The sequence below is a fragment of the Pocillopora damicornis genome, chromosome 3 (genome assembly GCF_964200805.1).
Source record: "Pocillopora damicornis chromosome 3, jaPocDami1.2, whole genome shotgun sequence".
Taxonomy (NCBI): Eukaryota; Metazoa; Cnidaria; class Anthozoa; order Scleractinia; family Pocilloporidae; genus Pocillopora; species Pocillopora damicornis.
The window spans coordinates 1,872,811-1,888,609 of NC_142672.1; the positions used below are offsets into that span (position 1 = coordinate 1,872,811).

A 15,799-nucleotide genomic window follows, 5' to 3' on the forward strand; every position below is an offset into this window, starting at 1 on the left:
AAGGTTCAAAATTTAGATGCGTTTGATAGGGATGTTTTTTGATAGGTGTGTTTTATGTCCTTTTCTGTAGTGGACACTAAAGACCCCTCAGGGTGAGGATCCTAACTTGGGCAAGATACAAATGTGTAATCTACTCTCCGCAGAGCTGATTGATAGTTAATTGAATCCAGGGCTCTGAACACAATTGAAAGCGTTTTGTAAATATTATCCAGTCTCCCCCCTCTCCCCTCCTGCTAAAACAAAAACAAAAAAACAAAAATCGAATACCTTTGGCCAACTCGTGTATAAAGCACTTGATCTAGAGGTGAAACATGGACGTGAACTTGTAATTATTGGTCTTGCAGCAAAGCAAGGTTGCTCTTATCTTAAAAGACAAGCTACCGGAAAATCACGGAGAGATTTCGACAATTATGGTAACCATCCAACTCCGCAGAATGATGAACGCATATAAAATCTTCAAACATAGTACAGCGTAGCATTCTGCGTTCATCGAATTTCCGTTTGCAAAACTCGTCAAATTTAGACGGTCCAATCCAGTGGATGATACCAAAGACTGGAACTAAACGGCATAATCATAACTTATTCTGTGATCCCACCACCCACTTGCTCCTATCTCTCATTCAAACAAATTCCCTAAGACACACCGTCATTTTACTTTTTAAAATTATTTGTTGACGTTATATTGTTGTTTTTTTTGGTTTTGTTTTAGTTTTACCTTGTGGTCCCAAATTCCCTCCAGAATAAATTCTCGGTTGCCTCAAGACTCCCTTTTCTGGGCTCTTAAGGTGGTCTTCCACTCAAATTTTAAAAAAATTCAGTTTATGCTTTACCTAAGTTATTTAAGTACCATTGGAGAGATCACCTCAAACTGATACTTTTAAGAATTTTGATAGACATGTCGTTGCCATGGTAACCAAGTTTTGGGCCCCCAACTGTGAAAATAATGGTGTTCTTGTAAAAAGGATATCTCAAGAACTAGCGGTCCTATTCACCTGAAATTGGTATCAAAACTAAGTACAAAGATGGCTTTATGTCATGAACCTCAGAAAACCCATATTTTTTATGCCAAGCTATTATAAAATTGCAACTGTTCCTTGATTACAACATTTTTGTTTGTATTATCACCATGGATACATCTGTCAACAACCATGTAACTAAAAATCACTAATAATTTTAGGTTCACAACACAGAACTATACTCAAGCAAACCTCCCTGAAAATTTCATCCCTTTTGGTTTAATACTTTTCAAGAAATCCTTTTTGCCGTGACGGGCACTCTCTCAAAATTGCAAAACTGAGAAAATCAAGTTTAAAGATTTAAGTTGATCAATCAAAATAATCACTAAAGCAACTGGTGCCTTTTGGAAAGTTTAAGCTAAGCTCTTTGATGTTCTCATTAAAATGCACCAGGTGCATATATGTCACCCTCCTTTTCCTGGGATTTGTCATTTTTTTTCTTTCTTTTTCCCCTGAGTAGCCTCCTCCTTGTCTTGTTCTTCTCTTGGAACTTGTATTCAGCTTTCAAAACACGAATCTTGTCCAACTGCTGGCATTCATTTATACAGAATTCACCTGGGGGAATTCCAAGACTCTCAAACACTTTAATAGCTGCTCTTGAACCAATATTAAAGTGAGCGACAGCATCATAAACCCCCAGCTGCAGTACTTCAGAACCAACAAACACCCCCTTTGGCACACGCTCCCAAACCATACCATTGAGTGACTCATTCTGGTTTTGAGTCTTGCCATCAAGACATTTGCTGAGAAGGCTGTCCTCACTCAACCTTTTATAAATGGGTTTGATTTCCTCTCTGACATCTAAAGGTAGGCCAGTTCCATGTTTGAAAGTGTTTGTCCTATTGACCTTGTCCCGCTGAAAACCACACCAGCTTTCAGGACCCTCAGGGCAATGCCCATGGTAATTACTGTCTGCAGAAGAAGCACAGTGAAACAAGCTGGCATAAATTGCCTTCTTCATGGCAGCAAGATCACCTGAGTTGCTTCGAATGGCAATTCCATAGTAATTTTGCAGTCTGTCAATCATGGCATCTGTCAGCCTGCCTTTCCCACCCATCCCTTTCTTTTCCTTCTTTAACTTTCGTAAAGCTGTTCCCAGTCGTTTTTGAACATGGCCAACACATTCCTTCTTTTGAACTTCAATATCATAGACTTGGTATACATCTTTGACTAATGAGTAACTTTTGCTGTCACCATCGCCATAATATTCATCATACTGCAGCTTATGCAGATCTACTGACCTTTGAAACATTCGAAGGGCGCCTTCTGGTTCCATAGCTGGTGCTGAACCCTTAAAGTTTGCCTTGCAAGAGGCTCTGTGGTCTGCTCTCCATGCAGTAGTTTCTGGGGTGTCAGGATCATTTTCATGCTCCCTGCACTTGATACAAACTTTGCTTAGGGGCTCAACATCTACCACTTTCCCTGTATCCATGCTAATAGCACTCACACAGCCATTTAAAGAAGAAAAGCCTCTTCTCTGCCATGTTCCATCAACAGACACTCCACATCTTGCTATGCCCTCATCTGAACCTGGCTTGATATCGTGAATCTCTCTTGCAGTATCACGCATTGTCTCCAGTGAGATCTTCTTTACTGCTCGGAGTATTTCTTTATTATGGCGAGCATATGGTGTAGGTCTAGGAGGTGGCGGCATGTTCATAAGTCCACAAAACCTCTTACCTGCCGCACGTCCACAACCAACAGATCTTGAAGCATACACAAATCTTCTGTTTACTTCAAAGAAACGGCCTATTTGAGCTGAAGTAAAGAATTCCATAGACCAACCACACGAGCAGCAAAGCAAACGAAGATTCGAGGCACAACCTTTGCGTTTCATAGCTTGCTCTTGTAAAATTAAATCACAAACAAAGCATTCTTTGCATGGCATACATTCCATCACAGAAGACAAAATTCTCATATCTACAAACCGAAATCCACTTATGATTGACTCCTTACACTCCTTGATACCCTCAGAAGATGCGGTGGTCAGACCTGCTGGAATCTTGCGGGCAGAAGCTGAACATTCTTTCCCAAGACCTTTGGTGCTGACACTCGTTTTTTCCTTCTTCGAACGCTTCGATTCAGTAGAGTACTGGTTTCCACGATATTTACGCTTTTTTGTGTAACCAGAACGAGCCTTTGATGGCATTGATAAATAAATTATCAAGCAAAATCGCAATAGGAATAGAGTGAACGAATACGACCAAAATGGTGGATGATAAGTTGGGAAATAGTGTCGCCACATATCATCCGCCATTTTGGGTGCTCGTAACTCAATGCATGTATGCCTGATTGAAATGTCAATAAACAACGGGAATAACCAGGGAGGGGTCCCAGGAGAAATTCCGTCGTTTCCTTTTGACTGCAACTGCGTTTTGTTTTCATAAACAAACCGTTGCTATGGTCGTTGCTAAGGTGAAAATTCATACTCGCTAAGGAATTTAGCAAAATTTTTGACTTTACCTCCTGAATATGGAAAAAAGGAAGCTGTAGAATGAAAGAGTAATGGTTAAAGATACCAAAAAGCACCATTTTCAAAATGAAAGTTTTTTGACAAAAAATACAAATTTTTGAGTGGAAGACCACCTTAAGACTTTTATTTCCTCCCATTTTTACACCCATCCCCCTCTCCTCCGTTAAATTATGAAGTTTCGTATACATTACCTTTCCCACAATTCTCCGTCTTTTAGCGAAAGAAACAAGGCTTTTTCAGAGCGATGCGGCGATGCGTCAAAAGAATTCACATTTGAAAACGCCCATATATGAAAGTCTCCATTATTCTGCGGTGTCTTCTTAAAACAACTGATGGAATAATCCAAAATGTATGAGTTTTCCAATGAAAACGAGGATTCAGCGGGCTGTTGCTCGGAAAACTGATGAAAAGTTATGATCCTAATTTGTGCTGACAAATGAGGACTAATAAAGCACGGGTGACATACTTATCAGGCCAGCACCCTACCCCTCCCCTCATCATGGCAACATACACGCGCGGTGAACCTGGTAACCAGTGTGTAATGTTTCTACTCCAAATATAGAAAGTGGTTTGAATTTCGACCAATCAGATACTCGCATCAAGCCAACGTCCGAAATTCGAAGTTTTAATCTGGCGTTTAAACTTTTCGAAGTAGGCAGTGTTTCCGTAGAAGGACAAAGACTTATCACATGGAATTGACAGGTTAATCAATTTCTCAGCATAAGAAAAGTTAGATCAACTAGAAATATGGTAAGGGTATCCAGAATTTCACTATGTCAGTGAATGTGTGTCTGATTTAGGAAGCATTCTCCACATAGAGGTATATGTGTTCATCGCCGAGGACGAATTGGTTGTCGTCGACTTTTCTTGTCGAAAGCTTTCGATCATTTGTATGTATTTCAAGTTATGATAACCATGTCCTCTGGATATCACATATTTTGAGTTTTTTACTCTATTTTTGTGTAACACATGTCATTTATAGGCTGATGTCTTTTAAAGTTTAACGAGGAACGTTTGAAGTGATTAAGGAGAACACGCACACGCGCTCGTGTTATTACTAAAACTTCATTGAAAGGTATCGCTAGATTAACGGGTTCAAGGCAATGAATTACTGCATATTCTCCCTGTTTTTATTTTTCAGGATGTTCTCAAAACGAACGGAGTTAACAACAACGCGAATCCACAGCGCGTTGCCCTGAAAGAAACACAAGACTTGAAAGTTAGACTGCAAGAATGCCTTCACTTATCGACATCGAACAACCAGGCTAATCGACAATTGCAACAGGCAACTCACAAGCCGAATGGATGGATAAAACAAGAACACTCTTCTGCACAAAAACATCGTCAACATCATCATCATGTTGAACGAACAGATGACAAATCGTCTGCACATTCACGAGATGAAAATAAAGAAAACAACGAGAAAGAAAACTTAAAGAAGTCCAAGTAAGAAGTTAATTCTTGTCGAATTATGAACCATACGTGAGAGATAGAAATCTTGCGTTGTACTTCTAGGTACAACATTATTTCCAATTAAATACATTTCGTTATTTAACAGGACCTGTTGGTCATTGGACGACTTTGATATTGGCAAGCCGCTTGGAAAAGGTTGGTTTCTTGTCAATTTTGCATGCACACAGATCAAATTTCCAAACGAGCTCGTATCTTGGCGCGTTGCCTCTTGTGAGAATTTTTTGGCGATCCTCTCATGTTTGAAAGTGAAATGAAAAACATACACACACCATTGGTGGATAATGCTGTTTCTCAGGATCATGTTCTTTCCTTATTTAATATTACACAGGCAAATTTGGAAATGTTTACTTGGCAAGGGAAAAGAAAAGTAAATACATTGTAGCCCTCAAGGTATGTCAGACAGGACTGGTTATGGGGATTCATACATATATAGATTATAGATTATCCTTCCATAGTTTATAATTTGACAATATCATCTGAAAAAACACACCAAGCTCAACTTAAATTTAGGAAAGGAATTCAATTAGATTAAGTAAAAATAAAACTTAAGAAACTCTCAACTTCTACCTGCAGCTTAGACCTGTTCGCAATTGAAATTGCATTATAGACAATCATTTAAAACTGATGGATCAGAAAATCAGAGCCAAACAGACTTCCCAGTGACTTCCTTTCGTAAAACCTTATTTTGATTTTAAAGATGAGGATCTGAATCTCACATAAATGAGAAATATCAAGCCAAGAAAAATATATCCACTGAGTAATTTCCATCTAAACACCTGTCTACAAAGAATGGCAAATGTATATACAATTTTTTCCTTTCTTACCATATGTTTCACATGACAGAATCACCTTTGCATACTTGAGGTCTTGTTGTGTTCTGCCATACTCTGCAGACTGGTCTATTCATAACAAATGTGCAAGGGTGTTCTTGCATAGTAGACTTGATCCTTGTTTCTGGTACTTTCTCGCTAAGGTAAATGCTGCTGAAATTCAGGGGAAATATTTGTATTCCTTTTTCAGCATACTAACTCACTTCAATCATTTTTCTTTTTCAACTATTTTCAGGTCTTGTTTAAATCACAGCTAGAGAAAAATAATGTGGAACACCAACTCAGAAGAGAAATTGAAATCCAGTCTCATCTCAGGTGAGCTTTAAGATTTTGGGCAACTTATGAATACTGATAAAAATAAATACGTGGATTCAGTCTAAAACATTAAATGTTTGACTGGTGGCCATTAATGATAATTTAAAATGGTCACTGGTTTTCTGAATCAATGGCCTCTTTCTGTTTTAAATTTGAGGTGCTGCCAAGATGTCCAGAATTAAAAATACATGCCATAACTCTTTTTTTCATTTATTTTTTTTTTGATAGGCATCCCCATATCCTTCGCCTTTTTGGTTATTTCTATGATAAGACAAGAGTTTATCTTATCTTAGAGTATGCTCCAAAAGGTGAACTGTACAAAGAGTTGAGTAAAGTCGAGAGATTTGACGAGAAAACATCCTCAAATGTAAGTATCTCGTACAGTCATTGTAATATCGTAATATGTAACTTGTTTCCATCATTTCATTTCAACTTACCAACAGGGGTGCTCACACATAGTATTTATCATTCAATCAGCTTGCAATATTGGCTGAGGGCCTTTCCACACTAGTGCACCAAACTGAAATTGTCGTGATAAAATCAAAGGACAATTTTATCTTGACAAATGTTTCTTTTGTCTGTTACATCCATATTAAAATTTTCAAAGGCGTGGCATTCTGTCAGTGCCTGATTGGTTCATAAGGCTGGCCATCATAGTTTAGCAAAGGATTCCACCTCCAATTTCCAGGATTTCTCCTATCCTAAGTTGTTTTAAAATTTAAGAATCCCTGAGTTTTGCAACAAAAGACAATTTTTGCCTTTCTTGTAAACTGATTTCAGTTCAGTTACACACTGGTCATAGCTTTTATGACAAATTAACAACAAGTTTATCATTTAATATGTTAAGTTTGTTCAGTTTCTACCTAGCACAAATTTTGCCAGTGGTGCACCAAAGATTTGTCAGGTTTGGCCAAAATTCATCAAGTCATGACAAACACTAGTGTAGAAAGGCCCAAACTGAAATAAAACAGCTAGAAAGTAACTCTTGTTTAAAATTTGTTAAGTTTACAATGTGGCAGTTCTTCTACTGAGATATAACTACTTAGTACCTTTCTTGCATACCTCTTTAGTATATTCGTCAACTAGCACAAGCCTTAAAGTATTGTCACTCAAAGAAAGTCATCCATAGGGACATCAAACCAGAAAACCTTCTACTTACTCTCAAGGTAAAAACACAACACTCTTCACTCAATTACCAATTAGATGTGAAATCCTAATTTCAGTTGAGGTTTGCTAACTTTAACCCCTTAGCTCTTAAAAGTGATCAATATATAGCCTCTCCCTATAATATTTATACATTATCCAGCAACCAGGTAATGAGAATACTCAAAGTTATCAGGTAAAAGTTGCTGTCTTGATCTAACACCAAATTCCTGTAACTAATTTACAAGGAAATGTGTAGCAGCTAGAGGGGAGAAATGACCATCAGATTTTGAGAGTTAAATGGTTGACAGCCTTCTTGGTGCTTCTTTGTCACAATTTCATTTTTAATTACAGGGAGATTTGAAAATTGCTGATTTTGGTTGGTCAGTTCATGCTCCTTCATCAAGGTAAAAGCAAAAAAGAAAATAACTATTGCCTTATTGCCTTATATACATGTTGTATTATCCTTTAATGACCCCAGGTGTCCTTTAGGCCTTAGAGGATAAGTCAGTGAGTAAATATTTGCAAAGTAAATGTACTAAATAATGCAACATTATAAAATACCAACATCTTGTTGTTAAGTAACCAGTGGCACATTCTCATCATTATTATTATAATCATTGAATTTTACTATCATCTTATAACTACTGTAGTAATCATAAATAATTTCAGGCGAACAACACTCTGTGGAACACTGGATTATCTCCCACCTGAGATGATTGAAGGAAAAGCACATGATGAGAAGGTAGTTCTTGGGAAACAATTTTGAAATAAATTGTCTAACGTAAAATCAAATCTTTGTGACAGAAAGTTTGGTAAATCATTTGTAGATTGCTATGATTCTAAGACCAGCTATTAGTTAAGTATGTTACATCTAAAATGTAGAACTTTTGGAATTTTCAAGTTCACAAGTCAGGGGGCTTGTGGTACTAAGTTTCCTGGTTGAGGAAAAAGGCTGTGCTCGGAAATAAATTACAGCCATCATGCTGACTCAGCATTAGGGGGATCACTCCAGTAAACAAATAAAGTGTGGCCTTCTGCTTCAAGATATGTACTGCAGTGGTTTACTGAGAATGGCTAATGTGTTACAGGTTGACCTTTGGAGCCTTGGAGTGCTGTGTTATGAATTTCTTGTTGGAAAGCCTCCCTTTGAAGCTGATGGTCACCATGAAACCTATCGCAGAATTTCAAGGGTAAGAAAGTTAAGTTTTTATAGAAGCCTCTGTCAAGTTAACTGCTGTCATCATTATCAAGAATTTTATTCAGCTGAATCATTATGTCTACACAGGTTGACCTCAAGTTTCCAAGTTATGTATCTGAAGGGGCACGAGACCTAATTTCTAAGGTAAGCATAAAGTCACATGTCAATTAAGTGTTTAAAAATGACTGGCAGACACTACATGACTAAGTTCTCATGGATCAATAGGTGTGATTAGATGACAGCTTGTCAGCACAGTTGAGACATTTTAGATTTGCATTTGTATAAGGGACTATTTAATCAAATTAGGCAATAGTACCTCTCCTGTTAACAAGACCATGTAAACACAGGGGAAAAAAAAGTACATAAATTACTTAACATTGGCTGCCTAATGTGCTGTTAAAGAAAATTTACGGCCATTTTGAGATGTAAAAAAAAAATGCAATCACTCTTTTATGGTCAAATTAATTTTTTGGACTAAGTTTACAAAAAAATTGGCTCCTCTCATACAGTCTTAAAAATTTTTCATGAATATTGATTTATTTGTTAACTAGTATCATTATCTTGATTCATCCACAGCTTCTGGTGCATGATCCAAGCAAACGGCTTCCCCTTGGTGGTGTGCTTGCACATCCTTGGATAAGAAACAATGCACAGGCCCCAGAAATGCAATCTACTTGTAGTTATACAGCAACAAAGCATTAGTTTCACACATTCTGCAAATTTATTAATAGTTAATGTAAATACCATAGTATGTCTATAAAAAACTTAATTCGTATAGGTGGGAAAGTTTATTTTTGCTGAAGCTGTTTAATTATGTGCCACTAAATGACAAATGAGACTGGTAGTATGTCTTTAACTTCAATGATAAAAAATTCAGCACTGCAGAGTCATTTTAAGACAAACATCTTTACAAAAAAAAGCTTCTATTAGTTTGTTTACCTTTACTACATTTACAGTGTGTGCTCAATTTCTCACTGGCTAAAGGCAATGACATTATTGTATTGTAAAATAAACTTTTTCCCCAACTTCACTACAGCCTTTAAAATGGATATTAGTCAGTGCAATTACTGTAACACAAAAGATAATGTGTTTGTGTTATGTGGTAAAATGCTTTAATGAACCAATTAAAGTAGTTATTAGAGATCCTAGGCTACATTTCATTTATCACCTTCTTGCCTAGTTTTTGGGAAACTATTGAAAGTAGAGTTTATCATTGACTTCACAGGTGGAATTTTTTTATAAAAAAAAAGGGCATGAGGCTTTTTCCATTCTTTGACCAATATTAATAAATCTTGTTTGGATTTGTTGCAAACTAGTACATTTGTAATAATGCAGTGACTATTTGATGTATTAAAATGTTTCCATCTGCCAAAAGACATATTGTTCCTTCACTTTTCAAGCTTTGGGGTTGTAATGTGTATTCCCATTAACACCTTTAAGTCAACAGTGTTGTAAGGAATGATGGACTCATTTCAAAAATTTGTGCCCGTTAGAACCATGTTACCACGTGGGTTTTGCCCAGAACAAAAACATTTAGCATGAAAATTTTCATTTACACAACAAACTAAGAAAACAATGAACACCAGACATATTTCTGGAATGTGACGGTCTCAAAAGAAAAGAAAAAAAATCAGTTTTAAGAAATATTAAATATATGCAGTAATTCTAAATTCCTCAAAACACTTGGAAAGTGAATTAAGTATTAATTCTTATTTGGGCTTGCGTGAAATATCCATTAGGTCTGGATAGAAGCAGATATGTAACAAACTTAAGAAAAATAACGACACCTTTAAAATTAAAAAACATGTTTCAACAGTTCTTCAAATTATCTTAAATTTTGCCCCATTTGTTTTCAAAATGAGTTTATAAATCATTGCTGAAATTTTTCTTTCCTTGCACATATTCAGCTTCTTGGGTTAAAAAATCTAAAAAAATTTAGCCAAGTATAAATTGAAGTTACCTTGAGCTACAACCATTTTCAGAACTACCCTCCCTTGCAAAAAAAATGACCTACAGAGGGTGTGAGCCTACCCATCATATGTTTTCATGTGGTTAAAAATTTGATTGAACTCAAAGTATTGGACAAAATCAGAGATGTGAGTTCACCACTTATACACATGCTGAACATTTCCTTTATTGTCCTCTGACAAATATATTTACAGTTACATAGAATAATATTCTTGTGTAATCTTTCATTACAAAAAGTGGTGCGAAGAAATTTACCCCTAATTAGTGAAATCATAACCTTTGCTTTTAATTAGCATTTTTAATTATCAATCACAAAACACCTTCTATGCAAGGAATTAACAAATAGATTCCATGTTGCCATGTGTCTGTTAAGTAATAGATCACAGATGATGTCAAATTGTGGTAAAAACAAAAAAAGTGGCACACAAGGCTGAACTGTTATGGTATACACCCACAGCAACATAGAATCTACTTGTTTTACATAATAAATATAAAAATGTTTATGGTGGTAAATATATGTATCTGTCCTCTAATAAATCACAAAGAAGACACATTCAAAATGCATGTACCATTCAGCTTATTAAATAATGCTGAGAAGACTATGCACTGTACATCATTACTGCCTCAAAGGTTCCTTGAGAATACCCATTTTGCGGAGCTTCCTGACAATGAGTGGAGTGCAGCTTATGGTCATGAGCATTCTCAATGGAGCAAAAACTTTATGACAAGCATATGCCACCACAAAAGTGCTTGCCTCTGTTGCAACACTGGAATCTGACACTGTTGGGCTAACACCAATTTTCTGGAGAGCAGCTTGGACATCAATTCCACTAAAATAAGAATATAATTTTATTGATGTTAGTGTGGTTAAAACACAAGGAAACAGGGAATGGTAGACAATTCATGCAGCGACTGGATCAAGCAACCCTTTTTTCCCTCATCTTTCCCATTTCCAAACCTTTTGCAGCTACACTCTTGCCCTCCCCTGAAAAAAGAATGCCTTATCCAAGGTCAGAAACATGATGAAGCTGTTACTTTAGTTACCTTAGATTAAATAATGTAAAAATCAATGTACTGTGTGGAATCTACTAGTTTTTTCTCTTGCTGCTTAACATCAGCTTAGCACAAATGTTCATTAAAATTTATTATCATAAAACCAATACAACCCTGTGCGTGCAATATTATAAAAGACCATTTATAGTGACAGCTGATGTGTGTAGAGCCGGACAGGTTGTCATGAGCCAGTACGGAAAAAGCCGGCTGGCCTTGCATTCACACCGCTTTGTTGCAAAAACTTAAAGGAAAAACGAAGAGAGTTAAATATAGTTGCGTTTTTCATTGAATTGTGAATTTTTTGTTCTGACTCGAAAAGACGAAGGAAAAGGTTTCATTGAAGAATGTATTTCGTGGTTCCCGTGAGCGCCCGTCCTCTATCGCATACTAAATAAGTTGAAACAAACATCTAGTGGTCATATGATAATAACGCTGCGCTCGGTCCGCACTGCCACGACCTCGAACCAACATTCCCCACCACGGCCCTTACGCTCGGTTAGCTAAAAGTTAATATTTCTTTTTTTTTCCTTCGTGATGACTGACCTTTTCACTGCGGTATAACACAACCCCAGGGAAGTCAGAGAAATAGTCACATGAAACACTATAGCTGTTGATCCATATTCTGCGACGACGGACTTTAGTCTGTCCCTTAGCGCCAAATTCTTTCCACCTTCTTCTGTTTTCGCAGTATTGCTTGCTGCAGGTTTATCTGCTACTCTGAAGGTAGATGTATGTAATGGTCTCCCGAAACGTAACAATAATGAATGATCACTTCGAGCAGATGGAACACCAGTTATGACAACGTTACGCATGAACGAAACAAGGGCTACTTGGCGCTTTGAAATTCCCCGACAGTTTGCCAGGACAAGACGTAGAGAAGAACTTGAAATCATAATGCTGTGCATACAGGAGAAGCCGAGGAGTTAAATGCGCAAATCTTACCCAAAGACTTTTCCGGAAAAAGCTTAGCCTGATGAAGAACAAATTCGCACAGGCGTTCCATCAGTGTTATGCAAGCGAGGCGGCTAATTGAAGTCGTTCCCAGATCTCCCTCTCTAAAGTGAAGAAACTTGGAATGAGTTTTCTTCGTGAGGTGGAGAGCTTTAAAGCAGAAAAGCTAAAATCGGTAAATACAACAGTCACTACAGCAGAGGGAAGGAAGGTGAAATTCAAAAATCTTTCTGAGCCAATTGAAAGGGGACTCTTTATCTTTAAACCCCGCCATATTAAAAAGTTGCAACATGTGTATTCCACTGGAAAGACTTAATATTTCTGTTTCAAAGTCCCCTACCCCACCCAGGCAAGCTTTAAATTCCCCACAGCCATTTGTGACAAATGCTTGTGGGTTGCCATGGAGGGGTGGGGTTTGGGAATAGGATATTGAAGCTTCAAAGTGATCTGAATTATTTTATTCCTAGATATAATCACTGGGCTGTAACTTAACCAGTACCTCATTTTAAGTTTCTAGAGCTCAAGGGTGGAGATGGAGGTATCATCACTGTAGATACTGGAGAACACAGTTTAGGATTTTGTGAGGACCTCTCACCAGATGAAAAGCTTTACAAAGTACTGGACAACTTATTTATAAGCTCACAAGATGGAGCCAGAAACTTGGAGGAACTTCATCAAAATAACATAACTCACATATTAAATGTTGGAATAGGAATACAGAATGCCTTTCCAAAGGTGATTGGTCATTGTTGGACATGGTTCTTTAGGTTTGACAATAATATCATTCAACATCTTTTCCTGTCTAGTAGCAAAGTTCTTAATTTACACATTCTTTTCATCACTTGCTCCATGTAAACCCAACCCTTTTATCTTCTAGGGAGGGGCACCTTTTTAGTGGCTCAAAAGGGTGTTGGTTTTTGGTCTTGAACCTTAAGTAAGGTGTGCAATCTTACTGTTAGGTATCCAAAGCAGGGTGTATCTTCCCATTTCAATGTTTTTTTTTAAGTCTTTGTTTAAATATGCTAGGAGTGGACTGGTAAGGACAATGTGGCAACATAAGTACTAGTTTTTTTTTACTTGAACCAAAAACATCACCCTTTAAAACATGGTCAGGTTTTAAAGGCGCCATTGGCACATTCCCACCCATACTTCCCTCTAGTGGTTCCCCCCCCCCCCCTTCAACTTCCCTTTCCACAAACTATAATCCTGATCCTTAAATTCAAAGTCGCACTTTAAGGGCCTTAGCTACAGGCATGCTCCCACCTACTTCCCTTTAGCAATGACCTCCTCTGACCCACCCCCCCCCAGGTCATCCCTTTTTGCACATAATTTCATTGAAAGCAGCAAGTATGTTAATTTTTCCTTCCAGGAGTTTGATTACAAGACTGTTGAGGTACTGGATTTGCCAGAAACTCCCATTTGCCAATACTTCCCAGGGATGTTTGATTTTATCCAAAATGGCTTGGAAAGTGGTGCAGTGCTTGTTCACTGGTAAGGGAACCTTGGTTAATTAACCCTTTACATCCTAAAATCAGTGTCCATATTCTCCATACTGTTCTTTATACATTTCCTAAAGTGCTAAAAAAGTGAATTTGTGAAACAATCAACAGTTTCTTCAGTTGGTGATCATTTCCTTTATTCTCACAACCTTAAAGTGTGATTCAGGGGTGTTATTGTGAGGAGAAGTTAGATTCCAGTCACTCTTTTAAGGGTTAATGCCTCCAAGAGAAGAAGGACTAGAGGAGAAGGATAATATTTGGCAAGTGCTCACTATGGACAGATCAAGTGTAGTTGTGTGTGTCTTGACTGAGAGACAAATATTTTCCAGTCTGGCCCAACCTCATTCAATAACGCACATTATATCTTACAACCTCTAGTTGCAGAACATTCTGGAGGCAAGGTGTATACAGCACAGGTACTGAAGATCATCCAGGAAAAAAAACTTGTCCCATCATTTCTTTCTTGACAGAATAAGAAATTCAGAATTCATGAAAAAAGTGTTGACTGAGATTTTTTTTTTCAAGTTCAATTCCACAATTTTTGTTTTACAACACAGCTGTGTAAGCACAGGGCTAGACAGCTTTATCCCAACCTGAGGCCCAGTTCTTGAAAGTCCCAATAGTTTTTAGAGGATCAAAGCCATATTTTTAAAATCTAAATGAATGGAATTGTAGTTTGGCTCTTTTAATCAAAAGCCTGTATGTTCTGTTTTCTCTCCATCTGTTCATTGTTTGAATTTCCAAACTTCTTTAATATCCTGATCTTGAATGCAAAGATAGTAAAAGCAAACCAGCTCTTTAGGACCTTTTTGGTCATGTCCTGAAGAAAGACTAGCCTCTAATTTCTCCTCACAATACCACCTCAAATCACACATTAAGGTCACAAGAATCAAGAAAATGATCGCCAACTTAAGAAACCTTTGAATGCTATACAAATTCTCCTTGTCAGCATCTTAGGAAATGTATAGAGAACAGTATGGAGAAGATGCATTTGGCTGTTTGGGTATAAAGGGTCGATACTGTGATGTGGGTGCATATTTATCTGGAAAAAATGGAAATGTCTCATTTATTTCTTGATAGCAATGCTGGTGTTTCTCGTTCTGTGACTGTCGTTCTTGGCTACTTGATGTCTTCAAAAAGATTGCTGCTGGAAGAGGCAATGAAGATTGTTAAAAATGCCAGACCAAGTGCAAAACCTAATGTAGGATTCCTTCATCAACTAGAAGACTACCAGACAAGGCTTCATCTTCATTAAAAGAACACAAGAAACAATATCCTAATATTAATAAGTGATTGTAAACATATGAAAATAATGTTTGTGAACTGCATTTAAGAAATGAATAGGAAAGTGGTCTTTGTAGTAATGAACACTACTTAAGCAGAAGTGAAAATAAGGCCTAAAAAAAATTCAGGCCTGTATGGGATTTGAAGCCAAGTTCTCTGTGATACTATACTGTGATGCAGTGCTCTACTAACTGAGCTAACATGCCAACTGGGAGCTTGTCATTATTTTTGGTTTGTAACAAACCGGTGAAGTGAGTTATGATATCACAGCTTGAACATTTCTTTGAACAGTTTAGGATAATCACAATTGGTGCATGAAAATAGGGGAAAATTTTTTTTACTTATCCTGAGGAATTATCAACATTTAATTATTATTAAAGAGGTGAAATTAGGAAAAGTTTACCTCTATTAAAATGATAAAGGTCTTTTATTCAAGAATGGGTGTATTTTGTCTCTGTTGAGTTTTAGTGGGAGTGTTTTTATCTATTTATTTACTTTCCTTTTTGTGAGTCTAGATGATATGTATTTAGTTGGATTAATTTATGAGGACTTAATAAGATGAGCATCCAAAAGACAACACAAAAATACAAAAA

At 37.1% G+C, this 15,799-nt stretch overlaps 4 protein-coding genes across 5 annotated transcripts; 2 read left to right on the forward strand and 2 right to left on the reverse strand.

Annotated features, from left to right (window-relative positions):
• Positions 1–802: 802 nt before the first annotated feature.
• On the reverse strand, positions 803–3,622 carry LOC149047792 (uncharacterized). The gene has a single exon (XM_089199929.1). It carries the CDS (start codon positions 3,271–3,273, stop codon positions 1,396–1,398), a length of 1,878 nt encoding a protein of 625 aa, XP_089056055.1. The 5' UTR covers positions 3,274–3,622; the 3' UTR covers positions 803–1,395.
• A 478-nt stretch (positions 3,623–4,100) lies between these two features.
• On the forward strand, positions 4,101–9,825 carry LOC113665869 (aurora kinase C). Its single transcript, XM_089202035.1, has 12 exons — positions 4,101–4,239; positions 4,631–4,935; positions 5,048–5,097; positions 5,291–5,352; positions 6,028–6,107; positions 6,336–6,474; positions 7,178–7,273; positions 7,605–7,657; positions 7,923–7,995; positions 8,342–8,443; positions 8,539–8,595; positions 9,028–9,825. The coding sequence occupies exons 1-12, from the start codon at positions 4,237–4,239 to the stop codon at positions 9,151–9,153; spliced, it is 1,146 nt and encodes a 381-aa protein (XP_089058161.1). The 5' UTR covers positions 4,101–4,236; the 3' UTR covers positions 9,154–9,825.
• On the reverse strand, positions 9,547–12,495 carry LOC113665876 (mitochondrial inner membrane scaffold 2). Its single transcript, XM_027181604.2, has 2 exons — positions 12,016–12,495; positions 9,547–11,249 (listed from the first exon to the last, which is right to left on the reverse strand). The coding sequence occupies exons 1-2, from the start codon at positions 12,375–12,377 to the stop codon at positions 11,036–11,038; spliced, it is 576 nt and encodes a 191-aa protein (XP_027037405.2). The 5' UTR covers positions 12,378–12,495; the 3' UTR covers positions 9,547–11,035.
• LOC113665878 (dual specificity protein phosphatase 19) lies at positions 12,456–15,639 on the forward strand. Of its 2 annotated transcripts, none has more exons than XM_089202036.1 (4): positions 12,456–12,598; positions 12,934–13,158; positions 13,793–13,914; positions 15,003–15,639. In XM_089202036.1, the coding sequence occupies exons 1-4, from the start codon at positions 12,548–12,550 to the stop codon at positions 15,175–15,177; spliced, it is 573 nt and encodes a 190-aa protein (XP_089058162.1). In that variant the 5' UTR covers positions 12,456–12,547; the 3' UTR covers positions 15,178–15,639. The 2 variants fall into 2 exon arrangements, with proteins under 2 accessions (XP_089058162.1, XP_027037408.2); XM_027181607.2 differs by having other exon boundaries at positions 12,459–12,634.
• Positions 15,640–15,799: the final 160 nt, after the last annotated feature.